Here is a 24671-nt window from a genome sequence, read left to right as displayed (position 1 = left end):
GGCTCGAACCAGGGACCCTCTGCACACATCAACAACTGACACCCACGAAGCATCGTTAACCATCGCGCCACAAAAGCCGCGGCCTTTGTTGCGCAAAGGGTAACGATGCTTCGTGAGTGTCAGTTGTTGATGTGTGCAGAGGGTCTCTGGTTCGAGCCCAGGAAGGGACAAGGAGAGGGACGGAAGCTAAACTGTTACACTCAGTTTGGCCGGGCTGCCAGCTCTAGGAAGAGTCTTGGTGCTTCTAAACTTCTTCCATTTAAGAATGATGGAGGCCACTGTGTTCTTGGGGACCTTCAATGTTACAGACATTTTTTGGTACCCTTCCCCAGATCTGTGCCTCAACACAATACTCTCTCGGAGCTCTACGGACAATTCTTTCGACCTCATGTCTTGGTTTTTGCTCTGACATGCACTGATAACAGTCGAACCTTATATAGACAGGTGGTGCCTTTCCAAATCATGTCTAATCAATTGAATTTACCACAGGTAGACTCCAATCAGGTTGTAGAAACATCTTAAGGATGATCAATGGAAACAGGATGCATGCACCTGAGCGCAATTTCGAATCTCATAGCAAAGGGTATTAAAACTTATGTAAATAAAGTATTACATTTTTTATACATTTGCAAAAAAAATCTAAAACATCTTTTCGCTTTGTCATTACGGGGRATTGTGTGTAGATTGAAGACGAAAAAATTTATTTAATCCATTTTAGAATAAGGCTGTAACATTAAAATGTGGAAAAAGTCAAGGGGTCTAAGTACTTTCCAAATGCACTGTATTAGGCTAAGCGAAGCGCAGGTTGGTTGATCTAGAACAAGAAACAATACACAACAAATATGTTCACATATTTACAAAAAAAAAGTTAAAACATCCGCCACTGTCTGTAGTGTTATTTGCATATTGCATCCTGATTGGCCATATGCTAATGAGGGCCTGTGGGAATGTAGGGGTCCAAGAGGAAAGCATCTCTCTCTCATGTGCCTTGTAATGTGAAGCAACGTCAAGTTAGCAATAAATGTGCCTTCGTAAAGACAGACCGTTAGTAGTTATTTTACTCACGTACAGAAAAGTTTGATTACATGACATGGTGTCAGAAGTGGACTAGAATGAGTGGATTTGCTAACAGAGTTTAGCTTACAGTACCGGGTTGAAAAGTTTGGGGAAGAAAATCGAGGAGGCTAATCAGCATGGAAGACGTCGCGGGAGAAGTGCAGCAGCCACCAGGAGCAGTGCCTGGAAGAGGCTAGCCACCCGTGCAAGGTGTAGCAGGAGGGGCACAGATACAAGCGCATACAGGTCCAAGTGTTACATTTAGCATACAGCCGCCGAAGCGGTTCGATTTTTATAAACCTCAAGAATGGACCGAATGGACCAAATGGATTAGGAGGTTTGAGCACTTTCGTAATGTGAGTAATCTTCACACATCTACCGAGGAGAACCAGATAAATACTCTCGTACTGTATGGGCGACGAAGCAGATTACYTTTTGAGGGGTCTAAACCTAAATGAACTCGAGCAAAAACAGTATGACAAATAAGAGACAGATTTCATGGATTCTTTATTGTAAAAAAGAACGTGATCTATGAGAGCACGCTTTAACATGAAAATTAAACAGTGGAATCTTTTCTTCTATGGCATAGCTGAGTATTGCAACTATGGACTGTTGCACAATGAACTAATTAGAGATGGCAAGGCAAATTGAAGAAGTGAAAAAGCAGCAAGGTTGCCTGCGAGGTGGAAAGGCAGCGAGTGGAAACTGAAATTCCAGCGTGAGAAAGCTAGCCATGAAAATGCTAATGCTAATGAGAAAAGGCAGTCAAAGTGCACATCCAAGAGCACAGTGTACAGCTAATGAAGTAGTGTGTCACTCCTGTGGGAAAAATGGACATTACCAACATGTTTGTATGTCATCATGAGCCGTAAACGAGAATAAATGTTGTTTACGGCTCATGAACACATTGTCTGGGATCACATTTAGAAATGTGAATTTCTAAATAGACACTGGTGCCGATGTGACTGTTATCCCAGACAATGTGTTCAATCACATTTTTGCAGGAACCAGCAAGCCAGCTCTACAAAAACCAACAAAACCTCTGCTAGGACCAGGAAGAGTGCCGCTGGACGTGATCGGCGTGACACAAGTGTGGATCTAGGAAAGGGAGAAAAGGAGACACTGGAGGAGGTGTATGTCATCAGAGATCTACACACAGCTTTACTAGGCAGACCAGCGATCACAAAGCTTTAGCTAGTTGCTCGACTCAACAGCATTGATTTACAGACACTGAAAGAACGCTATCCTAAGCTGTGCAGTGGTCTTGGCACAGTAGAACAACCATATACCATCAAGCTGAAACCTGGCGCAGAGCCCTACTCACTCCACGACGGATTCCTCTGACATTGCTGCCACAAGTCAAGATAGAGCATGTTCAAGGGTTCAAGATTGTCACTTGAGTAAAGGAGCCCACGGACTAGTGCGCCGGCATGGTGGTTGTCCTTAAGAAGAACGGGGACGTGCGGATATGTGTCAATTTCACCAGTCTCAATGAGTCAGTGTGTAGAGAAGAATACATACTTCCCACTGTCGAACAGACCCATGGCTCACTAGCCGGGGCGAAGATCTTCAGTGAGTTCGACGCGAACATGGGCTTCTCGCAGATCCCGCTAGCCGAGGAGTCAGTTAAGCTAACAACCTTCATCACACCTTTCGGACATTACTACTTCAACCGTCTGCCTTTTGGCATCGCTTCAGCACCTGAACACTTCCAGAACAGAATGGTGAAAGAGGTCACTGAAGGCCTGGAAGGTGTGGTCTGTCACATGGACGATGTGTTGGTCTTGGGGCAAACACAGGAGGAACATGATACAAGACTTCATGCCGCATTTCAGAAGATGGAAAAAGCCGGTTGAACTCTGAACATGGACTAATGTGACCTGTCAAAGGAGGAAGTGAAGTTCCTGAGTCACATCTCGGACAAAGGAGGACAGCCCGACCCGGCAAAGAGAGGCTGCCAAGGAGAAGGCGAAGCCATCCAACATCAGCGAGCTGCAGAGTTTGAGGAATGGTGAACCAACTGGGAAAGTTCATCCCCCAGTTAGCAGAAAATGACAAACCTCTCAGAGACCTACTCTCAAAGAAAAACCACTGGTACTGGGGGGCCGACCAAGTCAGAGCTTTCAAAGAGCTGAAGGAGGAGCTGATATCCACACCCACTCATACCATCACAACTTCCTGAGAGACCCTGTCAAAGACTGGGAACAGACTTGTTCACTCTGAAAATCACCACCTACCTCTCAAGGTATGTTGAAATCGCAAACCTGTCACTAACAAAGTCTGCGGAAGTCATAGTTCATCTGAAGTCCATCTTCGCCTGCCATGGGGTACCTGAGGTCCTGGTTACGGACAATTGGCCTCAGTTCTCCGGAAGACCCCTTTCCGTTCTCCGGAAGACCCCTCTGCTGAAGAGTATGGATTTTGCGATGTCACCAGTAGTCCAAAGTTCCCGCAAAGCAACGGAGAGGCAGACCGCACTTGCTTTGCTGGCCTATCAGTCAACTCCACTCTAGAATGGCTTCAGCTTGACAGCTTCATACCACAGTGCCAACACTCCCATCGCTGCTAGACCCATCACTCTTAAACACAGCTACGGTCAGCTCAAAGGAAAAGGAGAGGAGGAGTGCGGAACAATAACACTTCAACAAGCGTCACAGAGTTAGCAATCTCAGCAGACTCCCACCTGGAAAACAGGTGTGTGTGACTGACTCAAAAGTCACAGGAACAGTGCTGAGGCAGCACCACAATCCTACATGGTGGAAGTTTCCCACGGGTCTGTCCGCAGGAACAGACATCACCTCATCCTTATGAATGGACCCGAGAACAACAACGCTATGCAGGTGAAGATTCAAGTGTCTTCACGCTTAGCGTAATACAGTGAATTTCGAAAGTATTCAGACCCCTTGACTTTTTCCACATTTTGTTATGTTACAGACTTATTCTAAAATGTATTAAATTAAAAAAAATCCTTGTCAATCTACACACAATACCCCAAAATGACACACCGCATTGCCAGAACCACCAACACCAAAAGTAATCATGGATATTCCTGCTACACCCAGAACAAGGTCTGGGCGAGCAAACCAAGTGCAACAATATCCGTAGGCTAGTTATGGGTTTTGTAACAGTTTTTTATTTTGTGGCAGGATCAATAGCAGAAGAGGAAGTGAGACATCCCACTTCCTCTTTTTTTCTGTTTCATATACGGTCAATGAACTAAGTAGACCAGACCCAGCTGCTATTGCATTGGTGCTTACAGGACAGCCGCCCCTTAAGCTGACTAGAACTGTGACAACTTCTTTCAATGGTTAACAACTCTACTACACTACTTGATAAAATCAATCAGAAAGTTTGGTCGCTACCACAGCTCGTGAAGTCAGTCAAGCTAATAAACTACTCGGGGGGAGTTGTCATCTTTATCCTCCTGATGCATCCTGGTAGAATCATAAACCTTCTAACAATCAAAACTGTTGGCTGGTGCTTGCAACGCCAGGATTGTGGGTTTGTTTCCCACGGGGCACCAGTATGAAAAATGTAAGTCGCACTGGATAAGTGTTGGCTAAACTACGTAAATGTACAGTTAGCAAGTCTCCTGCAGAGATCTAACGGTAACAAAAAGTGGTATGATATTTTAATTTACTATAGCCTACTGGTTATTTCCGGTTTCTCATCTCATGGGTAATGTAGTTCTCTATTTTGCTGTGTTCAAGTGCTCATTGGAAAGTTATTTCCTCTCACTCCAACGGCAATGAAAAGGGACAAAACTTTTTATTAAAATGTATTTGTAGATTCAATCCATAGCGTTATAGCACGCTTAACATTTGAAGGTAATTTGAGTTGATTGAGCTGACATCTGCAGCGTGTAATGTGAATGCGATCACAGCAAACGTGGAAACATTGCCTGTAAAAGGCACATTATTGTTGACAGCGCACTACAACCAGCCTCGGATTGAATCCCAGCCTAAGCCACAGGAAGGACATTCACTCACTCTTCATCTTCATTGTCCAAATCATTCCACAGCACTTGCGGAAGCAGACTTTGCAGCATTTAACGGTGACCATGACAACAGTGAGAACTATAGTAAGTAGCAGAGCAAACACGTCCAGACTGTGGTACTGGATCCAGTTCAGGTCGTGAGCAGCGGGTCTCAGGTGGTCGGCTCCTCCGTGGCGCATCACGAACTCTGTCCAGAACACGGCTAGGTCCAGCGGCTCAATGGGACGGTCCTTATGCACCGTTGACAGCTTTAGCATCTTCTCCTTGTAACTGAGGAGGAAGGATAGAGAACATGAGGAATGCATCAAGGTTGCCATCTCCTCATAGACAACTCACGGCTGCTAATACTGTACCAGTGAAGGAAGTAGGTTCCTCTAACGAGGAACTCCGACTGTCACCTCCAATAATGGATTGCTGACCATATATTTGTATGTGTGTGGATTTGAAGTTAGGATTTGGTCTCTGTACTGTTTGCACTGCATCTTGAGTTTACAGTATCTCCTATTATTATTATATAAAGACATTTCCATATAAAAGGACACATGACCACCAACATGTGAAGTTCATAGGAGCATATCAAATGAAAGCTAAGCGTAATTTTGTTTGTTATCAAGGCATATATACATTTTTCAACCATTTTCCATCCAAATAATTAGGAATAAGCAAACACTTATTTCTGGTCAAACAGATGGAAAAGGGGTCTTAGACATCATCTACCAGAAAGTCTTAAAAGGTACTAGAAATACATCAAAACACAATGTTGAATTAAAGAACCCTGCCAATATCAACACTTATTTGAGTGGGTTGGGGAGTTAGGGTCAGTCTGTTATATCTGGAGTATTTCTCCTGTCTTATCCGGTGTCCTGTGTGAATTTAAGTATGCTCTCTTTCTTTCTCTCTCTCGGAGGACCTGAGCCCTAGGACCATGCCTCAGGACTACCTGGCATGATGACTCCTTGTTGTCCCCAGTCCACCTGGCCGTGCTGCTGCTCCAGTTTCAACTGTTCTGCCTGCGGCTATGGAACCCTGACCTGTTCACTGTGATTACTATTATTTGACCATGCTGGTAATTTATGAACATTTGAACATCTTGGCCATGTTCTGTTGTAATCTCCACCCGGCACAGCCAGAAGAGAACTGGCCACCCCTCATAGCCTGGTTCCTCCCTAGGTTTCTTCCTATGTTTTGGCCTTTCGAGGGAGTTTTTCCTAGCCACCGTGCTTCTACACCTGCATTGCTTGCTTTTTGGGGTTTTAGGCTGGGTTTCTGTACAGCACTTTGTGACATCAGCTGATGTAAGAAAGGCTATATAAATACATTTGATTTGATGATTTCATTTGAGAAATTATTTGTCTTCTGTACGTTTAAGAAACATTGCCTTGTGCCTTAATTCCTTTACAGAAAACCTCCTGAGAGAGGATAATGAATTCATTGAAGTAACAATAAAGGTAGACTTACCAATTAGTTAGTGTTTTTAGTGGTATCAACTTTTTATTAATAATTAAGTGATTAAAACTCGTAATTCTGTTTCCAAATCGGTAACGGAATTACAGAAAAAATCTCGAATTGGCTACCATGCAAAATCATGGTAGTCACAAACCACAGTTGGGTCACCTGCTACTGTCCTCCCTTTCACTGGCATACTTTGTTCAGCTCAAATGTTTTCTTTCTGTCGTCTGATGGTTAAAGCAACACTGTGAAAATAGTCTGGACAACGCCGCACCATCTCTTCTCTCCAATTAATGTCACCTCTCCCGGCTCTTACTGGACTTTGAAAAGTAGTTGAAATTTGGTCAGTCTGCCCTGGCCTGACCAAATCTGAACCAATCATGGACTTCTATGTTTTACAAGTTTGGACATCACAGAGTACAGTAGAACACACTAGAGGGAGATTTTACCGTAATTATGTTACCAAACATTGCATCTGCAAAGTTCTTCCAGTAAATGTGCTTTTGTGTAATTTTTTGTGTAAATTGTTCAAAGTAATCCGTGTGCATAGAGCTGTATGGTTTGTTAAACTTTTAAAATCGATGGTTATCGTTTGGCATACATTTTAAAGTGAAAAATCGGAGTCAAAGCGTAATTCCGTTACCATGGAATTACCTATAACATGATGTCCTTGTAACATTATTACATCCTAGTATTATGTTAGCATGATGTCTGACCTCTTGTCATTGATGACCTTGTTGAGTGCCTCCACCAGTTTGTCTGAGGTGACGTCGAACACACTGAGCACCTCCCCTACTCCCCTCACTGCCATGCGGTGTACGTTGTCACCCTGGTCACCAAACAATGGCAGCATCACCATGGGAACGCCGTTACAGATCCCCTCGTAAATACCGTGGGTTCCTCCGTGGGTGATGAAGGCCTTGACCTTTGGGTGGCCTAGAACCGGACATAAAATCTTATGAACACAGAACATTCACCACGAGGGTGTTGACATCAAAATAAAGGAGAAGATTAAGTATTTATCTTGCACTGAGAATAGTGCCCTTCTGTAACTTTCCCTAAATGATTTATTATAAATATATAACACTATAACTGATTAGAGATTAAACCAACCCAGCAAATCATTCTGAGGAAGCCACTTCATCACTCTGACGTTGGCTGGAGCATTCTCAGGCACCACCCCTGTGTACCTCCACACAACCTGAAACAGAGAGAACAGTTTATTTAGCTAATCAAGGCTTAGATTCAATGAGATCAAGTGTTAACCGGCAACAGACGACACCTGCATATCTGTTGTTTTGGCAGTGTCTGGGGTGTAAAATCACTGGTAACTGCGTTCGAGCTGTCAAAGTGGTGAGGAGCTGCTCTTATGATCATTGTGTGGATTTGATTATGCTGAGATGCAGGGCCAGGCAAAGGACCATCACGTCATCGGGCAGGGAGGAGTGCCATTCTCAAATCAAACAGTAATCTGTGCCACTGTCATTTTGTCAACAAGGTGGATTTTTGGTGGATTTATGGGAACATTGTTTCATTTAATGACATCTGCTTTCATATTGTTAATGGGATACAGTTATATTTATTTTGTCAATTATTAAGCATCCTATGTATTTTTTTTCTTTTTCTGGTCCACTTAAATGATTGTTGTAGATCATGAGTTTATTTTTATTGCCATTGTGTTTTCTTTCCACGTTCATTTTATATCCAGAGATTTTAGTAGTCTGAAAAAAATATTTTAGCAAGGGGAGCATTGAGTTTTCAATATTGGTCAGGTATATCAGAAGATTATCTGCAAATAAATTCAGTTTATATTCATGTCAACCTATACGAGACCTGTTACGTTTGGGTCCTGTCTAATTATTTAAGCAAGCTGTTCAATTGCCAGAGCAAACAGAATTGGGAGAGAAAGAGAAGACATCCCTCTCTTGTGCCCCTTTCTAAAGCAATTTTATCAGATAATGTATTTATATATATTTTTGCTTTATGACATGTATATAAAATTTGTAATACATGTATTTCAGCTGGAACATGTTCTTGTATGTGTTTGTTAGTGTTTATTTTTAATAAACCCTGTTTGATTATGTATCAAGTCTGGTAAGACTTTTGTCACTGTATTGCTTATGAGCTTTGTTATTTTGTCAGTTTATTCAATGTATGGTTCTGTAATTAGCAGGGGACTCTCCAGATTTTCCTGATAGTAATATAACTGAAATAATTGTTTGATACATGAAACTAGGAAGCACTGAATTGAGTGACATGTGTTGTCATTTGTGTAAAAAGGGCTTTACTTTGTCCCAAAATTGTAAATATAATTCTATGGGAAAGCCGTCCATTTCTGGTGCTTTTCACACCACTAATGTTTTAAAGTGTCTACCTAGTGATATTTGTAGGATTGTGGCACATTAATTCTTTCAGAGAAAGATGTTAACTAATAATTAGATCAGTATCTTTCAATGTAATAATAGAACTTAAGATGTTCTATTTAAGTGYTAATGCCCTCGAAGCCGGTGTTTGGAGGATATATTGGCACGATATAACCATACCAATATATCCTCAACACCGGCTTCGATGCATTCACTTAAATACAACCTGTTGAGTGCATCATCATTTTTATACAACGGGTTACCAACATTTTCATTAACATTTTGATGAATTCATTCATAATATTTCATCCGTCCACGAGATATAGTCCGGACACACATCTAGGGTTATATCGGTTCGGTTGCCAGAGATGCGACCCAGTAGTTGTCTTTTTGTTCTGTATCCATGGACGCGACCCAGTCGTTCATTCTAAATGTTCTATTGCCATGCTGGCTGGCAACGTTCTTATCCCTTGCTTGCTAGCCAGCCAACTACGGCTATCTTACAGTCACGTCAAACAGTGCAACCAAAATAACAAAGTAGCGGCATTTACATTTGTTTAAGCTGTTTTCTAGTGACATTTATTTGGATACATCCATAACAATGAGCTAATGAGGCACGATTTCACCTGGCATAGAAAATGTGCTCACCCGTCAGTACACTGTTGTTTAGAGGAGCTAGCCAACAACACAGCTAACACAATCACTTCAAACTGAAGCTGGAAAGACACCAAACTAGCTGCACTTCGTTTAACATTTTTCAATTTACATTTCTTTGTATATATCCATAAAAATGCCAGCTGATTCATGATTTCGACTGGCTGAGAAACGCTGCCTAAAAAATAAAAAGGAGAGCCGCACACTCTAGGAGCACAGATGCAAAAATGTAATGTCCAACGTTTCGACAGATAAGCTGTCTTCATCAGGGTATAATGACAAACACTGCAGGGTGCCTCGCTTTATATACAATGCTCAAAAAAATAAAGGGAACACTTAAACAACACAATGTAACTCCAAGTCAATCACACTTCTGTGAAATCAAACTGTCCACTTAGGAAGCAACACTGATTGACAATAAATTTCACATGCTGTTGTGCAAATGGAATAGAAAAAGGTGAATTATAGGCAATTAGCAAGACACCCCCAATAAAGGATGATTCTGCAGGGTGTGACCAAAGACCACTTCTCACAACCCCCACCTGTGGACGTCGGGCCCTCATACCACCCTCATGGAGTCTGTTTCTGACTGTTTGAGCAGACACATTTGTGGCCTGCTGGAGGTCATTTTGCAGGGCTCTGGCAGTGCTCCTCCTTGCACAAAGGCGGAGGTAGCGGTCCTGCTGCTGGGTTGTTGCCCTCCTACGGCCTCCTCCACGTCTCCTGATGTACTGGCATGTCTCCTGTAGCGCCTCCATGCTCTGGACACTACGCTGACAGACACAGAAACCTTCTTGCACAGCTCGCATTGATGTGCCATCCTGGATGAGCTGCACTACCTGAGCCACTTGTGTGGGTTGTAGACTCCGTCTCATGCTACCACTAGAGTGAGAGCACCGCCAGCATTCAAAAGTGACCAAAACATCAGCCAGGAAGCATAGGAACTGAGAAGTGGTCTGTGGTCACTACCTGCAGAACCACTCCTTTATATTGCTAATTGCCTATAATTTCCACCTTTTGTCTATTCCATTTGCACAACAGCATGTGAAATTTATTGTCAATCAGTGTTGCTTCCAAGTGGACAGTTTGCATTTCACAGAAGTGTGATTGACTTGGAGTTACATTGTGTTGTTTAAGTGTTCCCTTTATTTTTTTGAGCAGTGTATATATATAAAACATTTATTCTTTTATTTTTATAAATCGGCCGATTAATCGGTATRGGCTTTTTTTGTCCTCCAATAATCGGTATCGGTGTTGAAAAATCATAAATCGGGCCACCTCTAGTAGAAATCATTCCCAAAGTTCTAGACCTCAGCTGAATCTAGTAATGAATGTGGCTGCTGAACAAGTTGAGACTAAATGACTTGGTGTCATCTTAGATTATAAACTGTCATGGTGAAAACATATAGATTCAATGGCTGTAAATATGGGGAGAGGTCTGTCCGTAATAAAGAGATGCTCTGCTTTTTTTGACACCACAATCCACAAAGCAAGTCCTGCAGGCTCTAGTTTTATCTTATCTTGATTATTGTCCAGTCATATAGTCAAATGCTGAGAAGAAAGACCTAATGAAGCTGCAGCTGGCCCAGAGCAGAGCGGCACATCTTGCTCTTCAATGTAATCAGAGGGCTAATATTAGTACTATGCATGCCAGTCTGTCTTGGCTAAGAGTTGAGGGAAGACTGACTGCGTCACTTGTTTTTTATAAGAAACGTGTTGACTATGCAAACAATTTGGAATGTCCAACTTACACACAGCACTGACAAACACTTATCGCACCAGACATGCCACCAGGGGTCTTTTCAGTCCCCAGGTCCAGAACAATTTCAAGGAAACGTACAGTATTATACAGAGCCATGAGTGCTCTGAACGCCCTTCCATCTTATACAGCGCAAGTGAACAGCAAACCTGGTTTCAAAACACTAATAAAGCAACACCTCACGGCACAAGGCCTCTCCCCCATGTGACCTACTTGTTGTGTGTTTGTACTGACATGTATGTGTAACTGATAAATGCGTGCACACACACACTAAATGTCAATGTTTTAAATGTATGTCAAGTATTTTGTCTGTAATGTCTTTCATTATATGTTGGACCCCAGTAAGACTAGCTGTTGCCATGGCGCAAGCTAATGGGGATCCTAATAAAGCAAATAAAATGTTCCTGAGTGGTCGAGTTATATTTTTGACTACAATCTGCTCGGCAAGACTAGCAATGATTTAACAACCAATTTGACAGAGCTTGAAGAATTTTGAAAAGAACAATGGGCAAATATTGAACAATCCATGTATGCAAAGCTCTTAGAGACTTACCCCAAAAGACTGTAATCCCTGCCAAAGGTGATTCTGAAATGTATTGACTCAGGGGTGTGAATACTTAGATTAGATATTTCTGTCTTTAACTTTTAATAAATTAGCTAACATTTCTAAAACTTGTTTTCACTGTCATTATGGGGTATTGTGTGTAGATAGCTAAGAAAAAAAATATTTTGAATTCAGGCTGTAAAACAAAATGTGAAATAAATCAAGGGGTATGAATACTTTATGAAGGCACTACAGATATTCTAAACAAAGTGTTTTGATAACTTTCAAGTGTAACAGTTTCATGTACAATAAATCCTCCTAATGCCTCTGGCCTTCTGCTCCTGATATGGTAAGGGGGTTCCCATAACACTGCTGAACAACAAATCCACCAGGTTTTGTAAGTAGCCTGTGAATTGAATTAAAATATTATCACTCAATAAACATACAGCGATGAAAAATTACGTTTCTCTAGTTTGGAAGTAATTATACAAATAGAGTGACTAAGTACAGAATAGATTCAGGCCAGTGATGTTGACGTCGTTCCCATGCAACCAGGTGTGTAACGTTACATTGCTGAATGCTTGCTGACACGTATTTGTAGTATGTTCGCTAAAAAGACTGGTACTCAGGCTAGACAAATATCATCCATTTATTCTTGCCCTAGAAAATGCACAATATACTTCTATGAGAACAGGCATGTTGTTTTAGCACTAGTAGCAGACGAAGCCCCCGAATGCTAGCTAACTAACCTAGCCATTGATCATAACTCCGAGTTCCATTACAGTAAAGGCAGAATGCCGCCTGGGCCAGTTATCAAGAGAAAACCCAAATAACATTCCTGTTCTCAAAAAAGATGCTAGCTACATAACTTGCAAATCCAGGTTAGTTATATCTTTATCCTAATTTAAATGAATTAGCTAATAGGGAGCTTAACTAGCCAGTTCAAATTGAAACCTTATCGATAGCTAGCCGACTGTTACACATCCCATCAAATTGTACTGTCAGGTGCAACTATGCAAATATTTCTCTATGACATTACACATAAGGGAGAGGATATGTATTTAGCTAGTTACATCACAGTATCATAGCTAGCTAGCTACTCACCACACACGTCACAGTCATCTTGTCGTATGTAATCCATTCCTTGCAATATTGTTGAATGCATTAGAAGTTTGCAAGTGTGCATGCGTTGCGGACATGATATGTCCACAACACATGGCAGCTGGGGGCGGACCACACCTTGCTGTCTCTGGGCAATTGGACATCATTGGCAAAAATGGGCATGTAAGTAATCTATACCCAACCCATCCATACCCGTTGTGACGCACTGACTTCCAAATCTCGTTTTGGACGAGACTCACTTTATGACCAAAATTATCCTCTTTACACATTGTAGTAAATTTTGACACTATAATGAATGTTTCTGATTCCTATCGATGCCCCATAGGCCATTTATAACCAGGGAAGTTGGTTCTAGGAGGCAGTTCCCCTTTAAATGGCGGAAGCCCTCGATGGAAATGTCTACAACAGAACAAGTTATTTCCATCTAGTGTTCTCTTTCATCTCTATGATTGACACTTAAGACTGAAACGGCAGTTTGTTTTGCCAAAATAAAGATGGGTATATATATGGGTATATATATATATAAGTGATATTTTAAACATCTAACAACAATTAATTAGATGCATAAGTAATTCAATCAACATTGAACATTTCACAGAAAGCAATACATTCGATTTAAAGGTTTTTAAAATCAGGTTAAAAATCATGTTTTTTACTATTTTGTTATGCAAATAAAATCATTAAAATTAATCTAATAGAAGGTTAATCAAAATGATCACTACTGTGCATGGTTCTCCCTTTATTGCAAAATGTTCAGTATGTTTCAGTAGTGACACATTTAGTGGGGTGGAAAGGAATTCAGGCAAATATTTCAAATATGCAATACAGATTGTGTCAGTAGTATATATGTCTACCTGACTGTATGTTGGAAGATGTGTGCTGAAAGTTTGGGAGACCCCCAATTTACACCACTTCTGTAGAACGACAGTGGACTACTTTTGGCCAGTTCTGGTCAAAAGTCGTGCACTATGTAGAAAATAGGGTACCATTTGGGATGTATTTGCGGTGTCCTTACCCTCTGAGGGATCCTGCTGAAGGCATCAAAGAACTGCTTGGCTCTCTCCTCTGGCATCTGGGAGACCAAAGAGCCCAGGGTGAAGACCACGAAGCCATCCTCTCCTGACTCATCCACAAACTCCTGCAGGTCCTGAAGAGGCACGGGGGGGAATGGTTAGTTAACAAGGACATTTTACATTTAACATTTTAGTCATCTAGCAGATGCGCTTATCCAGTGACTTAGTCATTGCATTCAGCTACAGTGGCAAGAAAAACTATGTGAACCCTTTAGAATTACCTGGATTTCTGCATAAATTAGTCATAAAATTTGATCTGATCTTCAGCTTAGTCACAACAATAGACAAACACAATGTGCTTAAACTAATAACACACAAATTATTGTATTTTTATTGTCGATATTGAATACATAATTTAAACATTCACAGTGTAGGTTGGAAAAACTATGTTATCCCCTAGGCTAATTTTCCAAAAGCTAATTGGAGTCAGATAACATGGAGTCCAATCAATGAGACGAGATTGGAAATGTTGGATAAAGCTGCCCTATAAAAAACACTGACAAAATTTGAGTTTGCTATTCACCAGAAGCATTGCCTGATGTGAACCATGCCTCGAACAAAATATCTCAGAAGACCTAAGATTAAGAATTGTTGACTTGCATAAAGCTGGAAAGGGTGACAAAAGTATCTCTAAAATCCTTGATGTTCATCAGTCCACGGTAAGACAAATTGTCTATAAATGGAGAAAGTTCAGCACTGTAGCTACTCTCCCTAGGAGTGGCCGTCCTGCAAAGATGACTGCAAGAGCACAGCACAGAATGCTCAATGAGGTTAAGAAGATTCGTTGAGTGTCAGCTAAAGACTAACAGAAATCTCTGGAACATGCTAACATCTCTGTTGACGAGTTTACGATATGTAAAACACTAAACAAGAATGCTGTTCATGGGAGGACACCACAGAAGAAGCCACTGCTGTCCAAAAAAAACATTGCTGCATGTCTTAAGTTCGCAAAAGAGCACCTGGATGTTCCACAGCGCTTCTGGCAAAATATTCTGTTGACAGATTAAACTAAAGTTGGGTTGTTTAGAAGGAACACACAACACTATGTGTGGAGAAAAAAAGTCACAGCACATAAACCTCATCCCAACTGTAAAGTATGGTGGAGGGAGCATCATGGTTTGGGGCTGTTTTGCTTCGTCAGGGCCTGGACAGCTTGCTATCATCGACGGAAAAATGAATTCCCAAGTTTATCAAGACATTTTGCAGGAGAATGTAAGGCTATCTGTCCGCCAATTGAAGCTCAATAGAAGTTGGGTGATGCAACAGGACAAGAACCCAAAAGACAGAAGTAAATCAACCACAGAATGGCTTGAACAGAAGAAAATACACCTTCTGGAGTGGCCCAGACAGAGTCCTGACCTCAACCCGATTTTAAAATGCTGTGGCATGACCTCGAGGGCGGTTCACACCAGACATRCTAAGAATATTGCTGAACTGAAACATTTTTGTAAAGATGAATGGTCCAAAATTCCGCCTGACCGTTGTGCAGGTCTGATCCGCAACTACAGAAAACATTTGGTTGAGTTTATTGCTGCCAAAGGAGGGTCAACTAGTTATTAAATCCAAGGGTTCACATACTTTTTCCACCCTACACTGTGAATGTTTACATGGTGTGTTCAATAAAGACATGAAAACGTATAATTGTTTATTATTTTAAGCAGACTGTTTGTCTATTGTTGTGACTTAGATGAAGATCAGATCAAATTTGATGTCCAATTTATGCAGAAATCCAGGTAATTCCAAAGGGTTCACATACTTTTTCTTGCCACTAAGTTTAGTGGGAAAGTACAACCACATATCATAGTTATGCTAGTAGATCCTTTGAAATATCTTCACACTATGCAATGGAATTGTATGTACACAGGCAGAAAACTTACAGCAACTGGTGTGTACTCTTACTCTGAAACGTTCGCTCATAGTAGCCATCAACATTTCACATTGGACAAAATAAAACATGTAGGGGACTAAATTATATAGTTGACATTGGACAATATGTCTTAACTTCCATACATCAGTGTTACAACAGTAGTTGGTCTGGTTAGTAAAACATTGGCTGAAGAAGAGTGAGGTTATGAAAGGAGGCCATGCTTTGAAAGCACACCCTGTAGTCATACAAGATAAAGGCATACTAAACCCCAACCCCCAACCCTACAGAAATATCCCTGCAGAGTTGTTTCCCTTCCTGAGGCTTGTAGGGTTGGAAGAACACAATAGGGCCCCTCAGTTCCTCTGTTAGATTATAATGGCCACAGTCCAGGAGGAAAGAACTGCTATTCCTGGCTCAGGTTTCACTGGCTGCACAGAGCCAGTGTCCCACATGGCACCCCATTCCCTATATGGTGCACTACTTTTGATTAGAGAATATGGACCCGGTCAAAAGTTGTGCACTATATCGGGAAAATGGTGCCATTTGGGATACAACCAGAATGTTTAGAGAAGAGCGAGGAATACTCTCCCAACACTAATGTTGAGCAATACTTCTTTCTACAAAATATGAAGAACCACACCAATGCTTTCCCTGCACATCTGCTTTGTCGTTTTTGCCTTCTCCAAGCTCAATGATTGGGTTAGAAAAACACATCTCAATTAAACTAGAACTGTTTTCAGAAACTCAATTTGAAAGTGTAATTACGCAGAATTTCTATTGGTGCGTTGATTCTTTTACGCCTTAAAACATTGTCAGGATAACTTATGTTTGGCATTATTTCTATAGTTAAATAAAGGTTAAATAAAAAAATCCATTATCAATAGGAGAGAGTGGGGTAAGTTGAGCCATTTCTCAGATTCAGCATCACTCTGTCAAGGGAAATATACTATTCTTTCTAACTATTCTTTCTAACTATGTTGTGTATATCGGGAAATAATCAGAATTAATGTAAACATTACAAATTTGAAAACATAGCTTGTCCAAAAAAGGTGGTCTCTTGGCACAACTTACCCCGGGTATGGGGTAAGTTGAACCGCAGGACAGGGTAAGTTAAGTTGCCCACAAATTTCTGTACTGAATGAAATATTATCACTACCTTTCCCAAACACAACATTGCAATCACAAACYCTTTTTTGTCTTTTAATCATTTTAAGCATCTATTAATACAGGCTTAACACCTAACAAACACTTTGCACTTTTTTGACCACTTTTAACATAGGCCAGGCCCTGTTACCTCTTATCCCAGCAATAATGCCTTGCATTATGCCTGGGAAGAAAACACATCAATTTGTTCAACCTGCCATTGGCTCAACCATTGGCTCAACTTACCCCAAGTTACAAGGATGTACTTTCATGCTAGGTCTATAAGCTCCTCACATTGAATATTATAGAGACCCCAACTGATGTATAGAACAATCTTAAAATAATCTACTTTGGTTTAGATACAGGCATCATGAAACCTCTAACACAATAAATTCAATTGGCTTGGGGAAAATTCATTTTTTTTGACCACTTTTTCCATGTGGTTTCTTCCTTCAGATTCATTAAATGATGACCTCTTTCCTAAATATTTGGTAAAATGCTTAATTTTGTATGTGTYTTTGGGAGGAAAAGGGTGGCTCAACTTACTCCACTCTCCCCAACGCATGATACTTAGAATTGACAGGAAAGTAGCTGGTTCTCTAGTCTACACTATGTTTCTAGATCGGTTAACAGATTTCAAGGCAAATTAGGTTGGAATGCATGTTGTATAACGTGAGGAGGAGCTGAACATGGTAGATAAACATTGAGCTATGTCGAGTCAGTCCTCATGGAGGAAACACAGATCAGGTTACAGCCGGTCTCTAATTGAGTGTCTGACAACACCCAACACTGACTGTCTCTTTAAGAACAAAAAAAGTGATTCAGAGAACACGTTAGAACATAAAGATCTTGAAAAGGGATGTCCCAAATAAGAATTTGATATCTTGAAATATGTAAACAAGTTGAAAGTTTGCTGTATTTTATCCAGAGGAATCATTGCTGTGGTCCAACTGCCACTGCAGTGAATCTATCCCTTAAAGGAAAATTCTACCCTAAAACTGTACTTAGTTATTTCTTGTTGATATAGTCCCAAAAATGATTTGCATGTCAGCAATCAGGTTTTCAAGATGTATAACTTTCAAAATACAGAAATACAGCTGGTCTGAGGCATTTAACGTCATATGATGCAAAACGCGCATACCGGCTGTATTTCTGTATTATGAAAGTTATATATCTTGAAAATGTGATTGCTTACATGCAAAGAAATTTGGGACTATATCAACAATGGACTAATGAAACAAATACCAAAATAGTTTTTGGGTGGAGTTTTCCTTTAAGGTTTCTGGACCTGGATCCATACAACATATACGGTGCACAACTCCGCACAGTGGAAGTTTCTGCACAGTTGTTTGTTTTAAAACATTTTTACAAGAGACTCACCGGTGGCAGTGGAGCTCTTTTACCACAGTTGATGCCTCCTATGTTGACCATGTTGGGCATCCTGGGTTTGGGATATTCAAAGGAGTAGTCATACCTCAGCAACCAAATAGCACCGTGACCCAGCAGCTCCCTGTATGTCATGTCCTTCTCCAGATACCTACTGGTCAGCTTGTCAAAGCTGACAAACATTAAGGTACACAGGTAGCTCTCCAGACTGTACATCATCATGTTCTTCAACCTCCCTAGGAAGTCCATGTGGTCAGTGTTGCCTGAGTGGAAGCGTGGTACATAGGAGGGGGGAGTAGGGCACTGGGCAGCCCTGTCATCCAGCCCACAGGGGATCCCCCTCAGGAAGTACACTGCTGGGATGTTGAAGGAGTCAGCAATGATGGATCCACAGGGTAGGAAGGGATCCGTCAACATCAGCTGGAACCCTTCTCCTCTGAGGCGCTGCATCAGGGATTCATCATACAGCAGACCCTCACAGCCTTTCACCTGCATGGTGGTGAAGTCAACCAGCCGCTGCACGTTCACAAATATATCCATTACCTCCGGCATCTTGAGAAACACGCCGTCCTTCAGTTTGTTGACGCTCTCGTCCAGCTGGGCCTTGCTGTAAGGGACCCTAAAAGTCTCAGTCCTGTAGTAGTCAGAGCCCTGGATGAGGATGGATGTCTCAGGGACCAGCACCACCATCTCATGGCCCCTGGCCGCCAGCTCCTTCACTAGCAGCTTCATGCTCAGCCAGTGGCTCCCATCTACAGGCATCACCAAGACCTTGTCCCCCTGGACGGTCCCCGGACACAGGGCCAGGCAGTACAGCAGGGACAGTAGACACTGCCCCATCTTCAGCCCCGTCCTCAGCCCCAGCACAGGAACATTCTCCCCCCAACCCATGCCTCTCTGCCTTTCAGCTCAGTAATGCGAGCTGTTGTGAGAATGACACTACCTCCCTGAGATCTGGCACTGAGTGCTACTGAGAGGGGGCTGGACCTCAGAGTAAACTGTGGGTGGGTGGGTTGGTGAGTGTCTCCCTGCTCATTCTCGGTCTGCCTCTGCGGGCAGGCTGTTATATAAGACCAGTCAGTCCTTCCTGTGGGCTAAAGTTTATCTGTAGGCTGAATGGTTCATGATTCCTTAAGATCAACTGAGAGAGGTACAAGATTGGCTCGCCAGTAATCTCTTGTGACAACCTTAACAGTGGGTTAGCTGAGTTGGTTCTAGGTGCTGAGATTAGCTAGCTAGTGACTTATAATGCAATAGTTTTTAAAGCAAAACTGTACCAGAGATACTTATGATCAGTTAAGATTTTTTTTAACAAGTACTGAAACAAGAAAAGTAAACATGGCTAATTTAAATTGGCTGTTTTCTTGTTTGAAGTGTTTTCTTAGTTCTACAAAATAAACGATTTATTAATTTCCCATTGAGCAGTATGATAATGAAAAAAAAGTAGTGTGAAAGGTCATTACAGAGCATGTAATTCAAAGTTAACCCTTACCATGGGAGGAGTCATGGTGGTATTCTAATCCTAAAGCTCAGAGTATTACCTCATGTTTCGTGAGGAATCTAGATCGTTAACTTCAGCTCCTCCCCTTTCTCCTCCCACCCAAAACACTGACATACTTTTCACATACTTTCACACACTTTCTCAAACACACATACACACACTCAAAAAGACCAGTGGCGTGCGAAGGCAGCTGTCTTGGMAAACAAACACTCACACGTCCAGTCCGTGGGAGATAACATCTAACATATGATATATAGAGCGGTATTTCACCTACGGTTAAAGCTAATATTACTATTGACAAACCACCTTTATCACAGTGACACAAATACATTACATTTGTGCTCCTATGTTAATGAAGAATCAAAGATTGGTTTCCTTGAACATCAAAAAAAATACATCAGCATTGAAAGAATGCTGAGTGTTACGCAATCAACAATATTTGAATTACAGTACATACTACAATACAATACAGTATACATTGCTAATCAACTATTTTAAATGTGAAGGACTGTAATCAATAATAACACTGTTATCCTGAGTACAGTCCCACCCACAGACTGAGCCTCTCTACACCACGTTCTATTTACTCCCTGAACAGGAACTGTTGAGGTGATCAACTAACTCACTATGATGGTTTCTAATGACGGAAGCTAAATATAAAAATTACTTTCAGTGCCCATCATTCTGGATATGATCAGACAGTTTACTGTTTGTTGTTACCATGTTTGTTTGTGTATCTGGAGTATCAGGGCTCTACAGTGTAAACAACTAGCTGAGGAATACAGCCAGACCCCAGGGACAATACAACAGTCAATACAGCCAATGGCCATCTGTTTTCACTGAGATGATGGTTCTTCAACAGAGTAAAGAGAGACCACACAGAACATGCAATTAACCAACAGTCTAATTCAGAACACACATCTGTCCATGCCCTGAGGCCAGGCTGGAGATTCTATTCTGAACGGTTCTAAAGGTTGGGCCTCTGTCTGTTTTTTTTTTCCTAATGTGTGTACACAAACAGAAATAGATGATTGAGAAGAAGCGAAGAGGGCTAGAAGTATGGCTCATCTGATCAATAGACTGTGAATATGTCCCAAATGGCACCCTATTCCCTATATAGTGCACTACTTTTGAGCAGAGCCCTGTAGGGAATAGGGTGCCATTTAGGACACAATCTGTCACCCTCTGCAATAGTCCTAGACAGCATTATATTAACTGGCCTTTTTTATAGTGACAAAAAATAATCAGTTCAGACTATTGTCTTATTGACCTTAGGGCTCGATTCAATCCTTACCTCGGAAGTTCAGCTCGATTGAAATTGAAAGGTCATTTCCGATTGTGCCGACATATGCAGCATTTACAGGGAATGCGGGAACATTACAATCGCGCTGAACTTCTGCGATACGGATCGAATAGAGCCCTTGGTTACATGCACTGAATAAGAAGTCGCTCTGGATAAATGACAAATGTAAAATGTCTTTAGCTTATAGCTACCTCTGGCAGTTCATTTGGCTCCTCAAAGTTCAGTCCGCCGATCATCACCATATTAGGCATCAGAGGCCTGGGGAACTCGAAGGTAAAGTCGTTGCGCTCCAGCCACAGTGATGCCTTCTTCATCAGCTCTGGGATGGTGGTCTCTCTCCCCAGGATCTCTGAGGCGAGGACGTTGACATCAGAGTACAGGTACCTGCAGGACAAGGGTTTGAGGTCAGGGCAGCCATACTCAATAGGCGGACCGCGGACTGGATCTAGACCCAAAACGGGGTCAAAACGGACCGTGGGTCCTAACAAAAAATATATACAGTTTAGTGAAGGGAATTCGGTCTGGATTTTTTTCCTTCAATCCATGGCATAATGTGTAGAATTGCAGGAAACTAGCAATTTGTTATCTGCCAACAAGAGGGGTGTGAACAGTTTGGGATCGCATGGGTTGCGAGGAGCGGGTTTGTTACTTCACTGATAAATGCCAATATCCATCCGGACCTTTGCCACCTAGGAAATTTGTCTGACCAGACCTTCTGAAATGCTATTTGAGTACCCCTGTTTTAGGGTTAGGGTTGACATTAGAGTACAAGTACCTGCAGGCCAGGGGGCGGAGCAACGCCCAAAGGAAGTTGACGCTCCTCTGCCTCAGGGTCATGTGATCAGTGAAGTGAGTAAAGCGTCCAGGAGTGTAGGAGGGGGGGCTGGGGCACTGGGAGGCCTCAAGATCCGTTCCACAAGGCAGGCCATTCTGAATGTAGATGGCAGGCAGGGAGAGGAGTGCTCCTACAATCACGCCCAATGGCTCAAAGGGATCAGTCAGTATGCCATCAAACCCCTGCTCCCTCAGAGTCTGCATCATGTCCTGGTTGGATAGCAGGCTGTCACAATTGTTACGGGTGTAGTTCCTGAGAACCGTCAGGGTCTGGTAGTAGCTCCACATCCTGCTGATGTCGTTGGAGGTGTCGGAGGCCATGATGGTGTCCAGGTTGGCCCTCTGAATGGTCTGGAGCTGGGCACGGGTGTAGGGCACGGGGTAGGTCAGTGTGATGGTGTGTTCCGATGGACCCAGAGAGCCACTTACCTCTGGAATCACCACCACCACCTGGTTTCCGCGGCGACCCAGCTCCTCCACCAATGGTTTCATGCCCGTCCAATGGCTGCCGTCGGCTGGGATCACCAGGAGTTTACCGGCCCGGCAGGACACCACCAGACACAGAGAGAGGACCAGGCCTGCTGCTGCTCCCCTCAACCATACCCCTCCTCCAGCCATAACACAGCAGTACAGTACAGTCACACTGTAGGATAGACAGAACAGTATACACAGTTAGAGTAACAGAACTGTGCTTCCTAGCAGAGAACCAAGTGTTTAAATAGAAAAGGGTGTGTCCTTATCAGGGGCTGGCCTGATTCAACCGGCTGAAATCAAGACTTCACCACTAAACAAGCAAAAAGTTGTTTGACAGTTGTTCATTTCATTGGCCATAGTGCCAAACAACAATGAGCTGTGCATTCAGAAATGTGTTCACTACAACCGGGTGTCATGCTGTCAAATGGGAGCTGATGCAGTGTTTGAAGAGGGATCTGTCTGCACCAAGATGCAACGTCATACTCATTCTGTGCAATAGCATGCTGCACTACTCGACCTATAGTCATGCTGTATGTGAGAGAAAAGGCAACATCCAACTGGGCAGAAACTGGTTGAATCAAGTGTTTCAAAGGAATTTGTCAACATATTGTGACGTGGAATCAAAGTGGAAAATACAATGGATTTTTTTTAAAGTAATGTTGAAAGAAAAAATGCTATTGCAACCTCTTTGCAATAAGGAATTGAGACCAAAAGCTTGAAGTTTCAAGTGTTTAATACAGTCAGCTGAGGGCAAATATTTAGAAAGTTCACAAAACATCTTATACTCTTCCCTCTTTGTAGGTGTCACCTCCCCAGCCATACATTTTATGACCCCAATGAGTTTCCCTCCTTTCCCCTGTGGAATGTCCATGGTCCTCTCTTTGTTTAGCCAGATGTCAGAATCACACCCCGTCCATCTTCTGTTCTGGGCCTGACCCTGCTCTCTGATCCTGGCAATTTCCTCTTATCTGATTAGGTTAATCTTTCTAAATGAGCACACACACAGTTTCATGGCCTAAACTCAGCGTAGTCATTCACTAAACAGGATACAAACAAACTACAGTTTAACTTGAAACATGTTACATTTTGACAGAATCCATCAGTCCCCCCTATTAAACCATAAACACTTCTTATTGTTTAATATCACTAAACAATCATTCAACTGCCAGCTGTAGACTTAATTCTTTTGGTTTTCTCTAGACCGGAGAGTGTGATCGAAACAGACTTGATAGATATAGAAAAGACTAGAAGACACAAAACAAAAAAACACTGAGTTAAAACAATCCTAAATTCTACTGATTATCATAAGCATCTATGTAGATACATGTATAAACTAAATCTCTGACCACAGCTTGAGGGACCCAACTGACAAAATCTCTTGCTACCCCTGAACCCTATACCCACTGATATGCATTTCTGCTAAGGTCCACAAAAAGTAGGGCTCTAAATATCCCCATTATGCTTTTCCTCAGTCTTCCATCAAGGGCTACAGGGTCACAAGAGATGTTTTTCAGCCACGTCCTCCTCACTGCATTCACCTCCTAAAGCTGCCCTAAAGATGCAAGCCGTAGCCTGAATCAATTTCACCTCCTCTTGTGGAAAATCCGCACTATAGATGCGTTTCAACAACAAAGCTTTACTATATGGAAACCTAACAATGCCATCAGAGCTACACCCGTAACTGCCAACACTGCCCATGCCGCATATTCCAACATCCACCTTATTTGATCAATAGTCCAATACCATGCTGTTCCTACAGCACCTTCCACAACCTTAAGTGTATTTTGTTATTACTCCCAATGTAACAGCAGTAAGTATTGTTACAGCTTTAACTCTGTCACTGTCAGTAACTTTCATCACTGGCTTTGCCGTTAGATCTATGATTGAGTTTGTGATATTCTCTGCCTTTTCCCCAGTCCTCTCCTAACCTTTTCCTGACCAGCTTATCTATTGCCTCCTTATGTTGTGCTACAGTAGGGACTGGCGAGTAATAATTACCATTACTCAGATCTGGATCACATCTCTCATCCCACAGCATACCCACCCCCCTGTGAAAACCCTAATTGTTTTTCCGCAATCCCTCTACAAATTTCTGTTACCGTGTCTTGGTCCCAGTTCTCTGGGATGTATGTCAATGGATTATATG

General features: G+C 42.1%; 1 protein-coding gene across 3 annotated transcripts; it reads right to left on the bottom strand.

The window, feature by feature from the left end:
- Positions 1-1546: 1546 nt before the first annotated feature.
- On the bottom strand, positions 1547-22727 carry LOC111980249 (UDP-glucuronosyltransferase-like). 3 transcript variants are annotated; one of them, XM_024010938.2, is made up of 6 exons: positions 21977-22727; positions 18408-18575; positions 13960-14091; positions 7616-7703; positions 7219-7438; positions 1547-5323 (listed from the first exon to the last, which is right to left on the bottom strand). In XM_024010938.2, the coding sequence occupies exons 1-6, from the start codon at positions 22667-22669 to the stop codon at positions 5038-5040; spliced, it is 1587 nt and encodes a 528-aa protein (XP_023866706.1). In that variant the 5' UTR covers positions 22670-22727; the 3' UTR covers positions 1547-5037. The 3 variants fall into 3 exon arrangements, with proteins under 3 accessions (XP_023866706.1, XP_023866705.1, XP_023866704.1); XM_024010937.2 differs by lacking the exon at positions 18408-18575 and adding an exon at positions 21409-21601 and having other exon boundaries at positions 21993-22727; XM_024010936.2 differs by lacking the exon at positions 21977-22727 and having other exon boundaries at positions 18408-19438.
- Between the last annotated feature and the right edge of the window lie 1944 nt (positions 22728-24671).

Source organism: Salvelinus sp. IW2-2015, linkage group LG20, assembly GCF_002910315.2.
Source record: "Salvelinus sp. IW2-2015 linkage group LG20, ASM291031v2, whole genome shotgun sequence".
Taxonomy (NCBI): domain Eukaryota; kingdom Metazoa; phylum Chordata; class Actinopteri; order Salmoniformes; family Salmonidae; genus Salvelinus; species Salvelinus sp. IW2-2015.
The sequence above is the reverse complement of the archived record's forward strand: the minus strand, read 5'-3'. Positions and strand labels throughout refer to the sequence as shown.

Excerpts from the sequence above, each read along its gene's own strand:
- LOC111980249 (XM_024010936.2), bottom strand. The coding sequence starts at position 19,304 with ATGGGTTGGGGGGAGAATGTTCCTGTGCTGGGGCTGAGGACGGGGCTG. Across the intron at positions 7,704-13,959 it reads TCAGCAGGATCCCTCAGAGG|GTTGTGTGGAGGTACACAGG; the intron begins GTAAGGACACCG and ends TCTCTGTTTCAG. Across the intron at positions 7,439-7,615 it reads TCCTCAGAATGATTTGCTGG|GCCACCCAAAGGTCAAGGCC; the intron begins GTTGGTTTAATC and ends GTCCGGTTCTAG.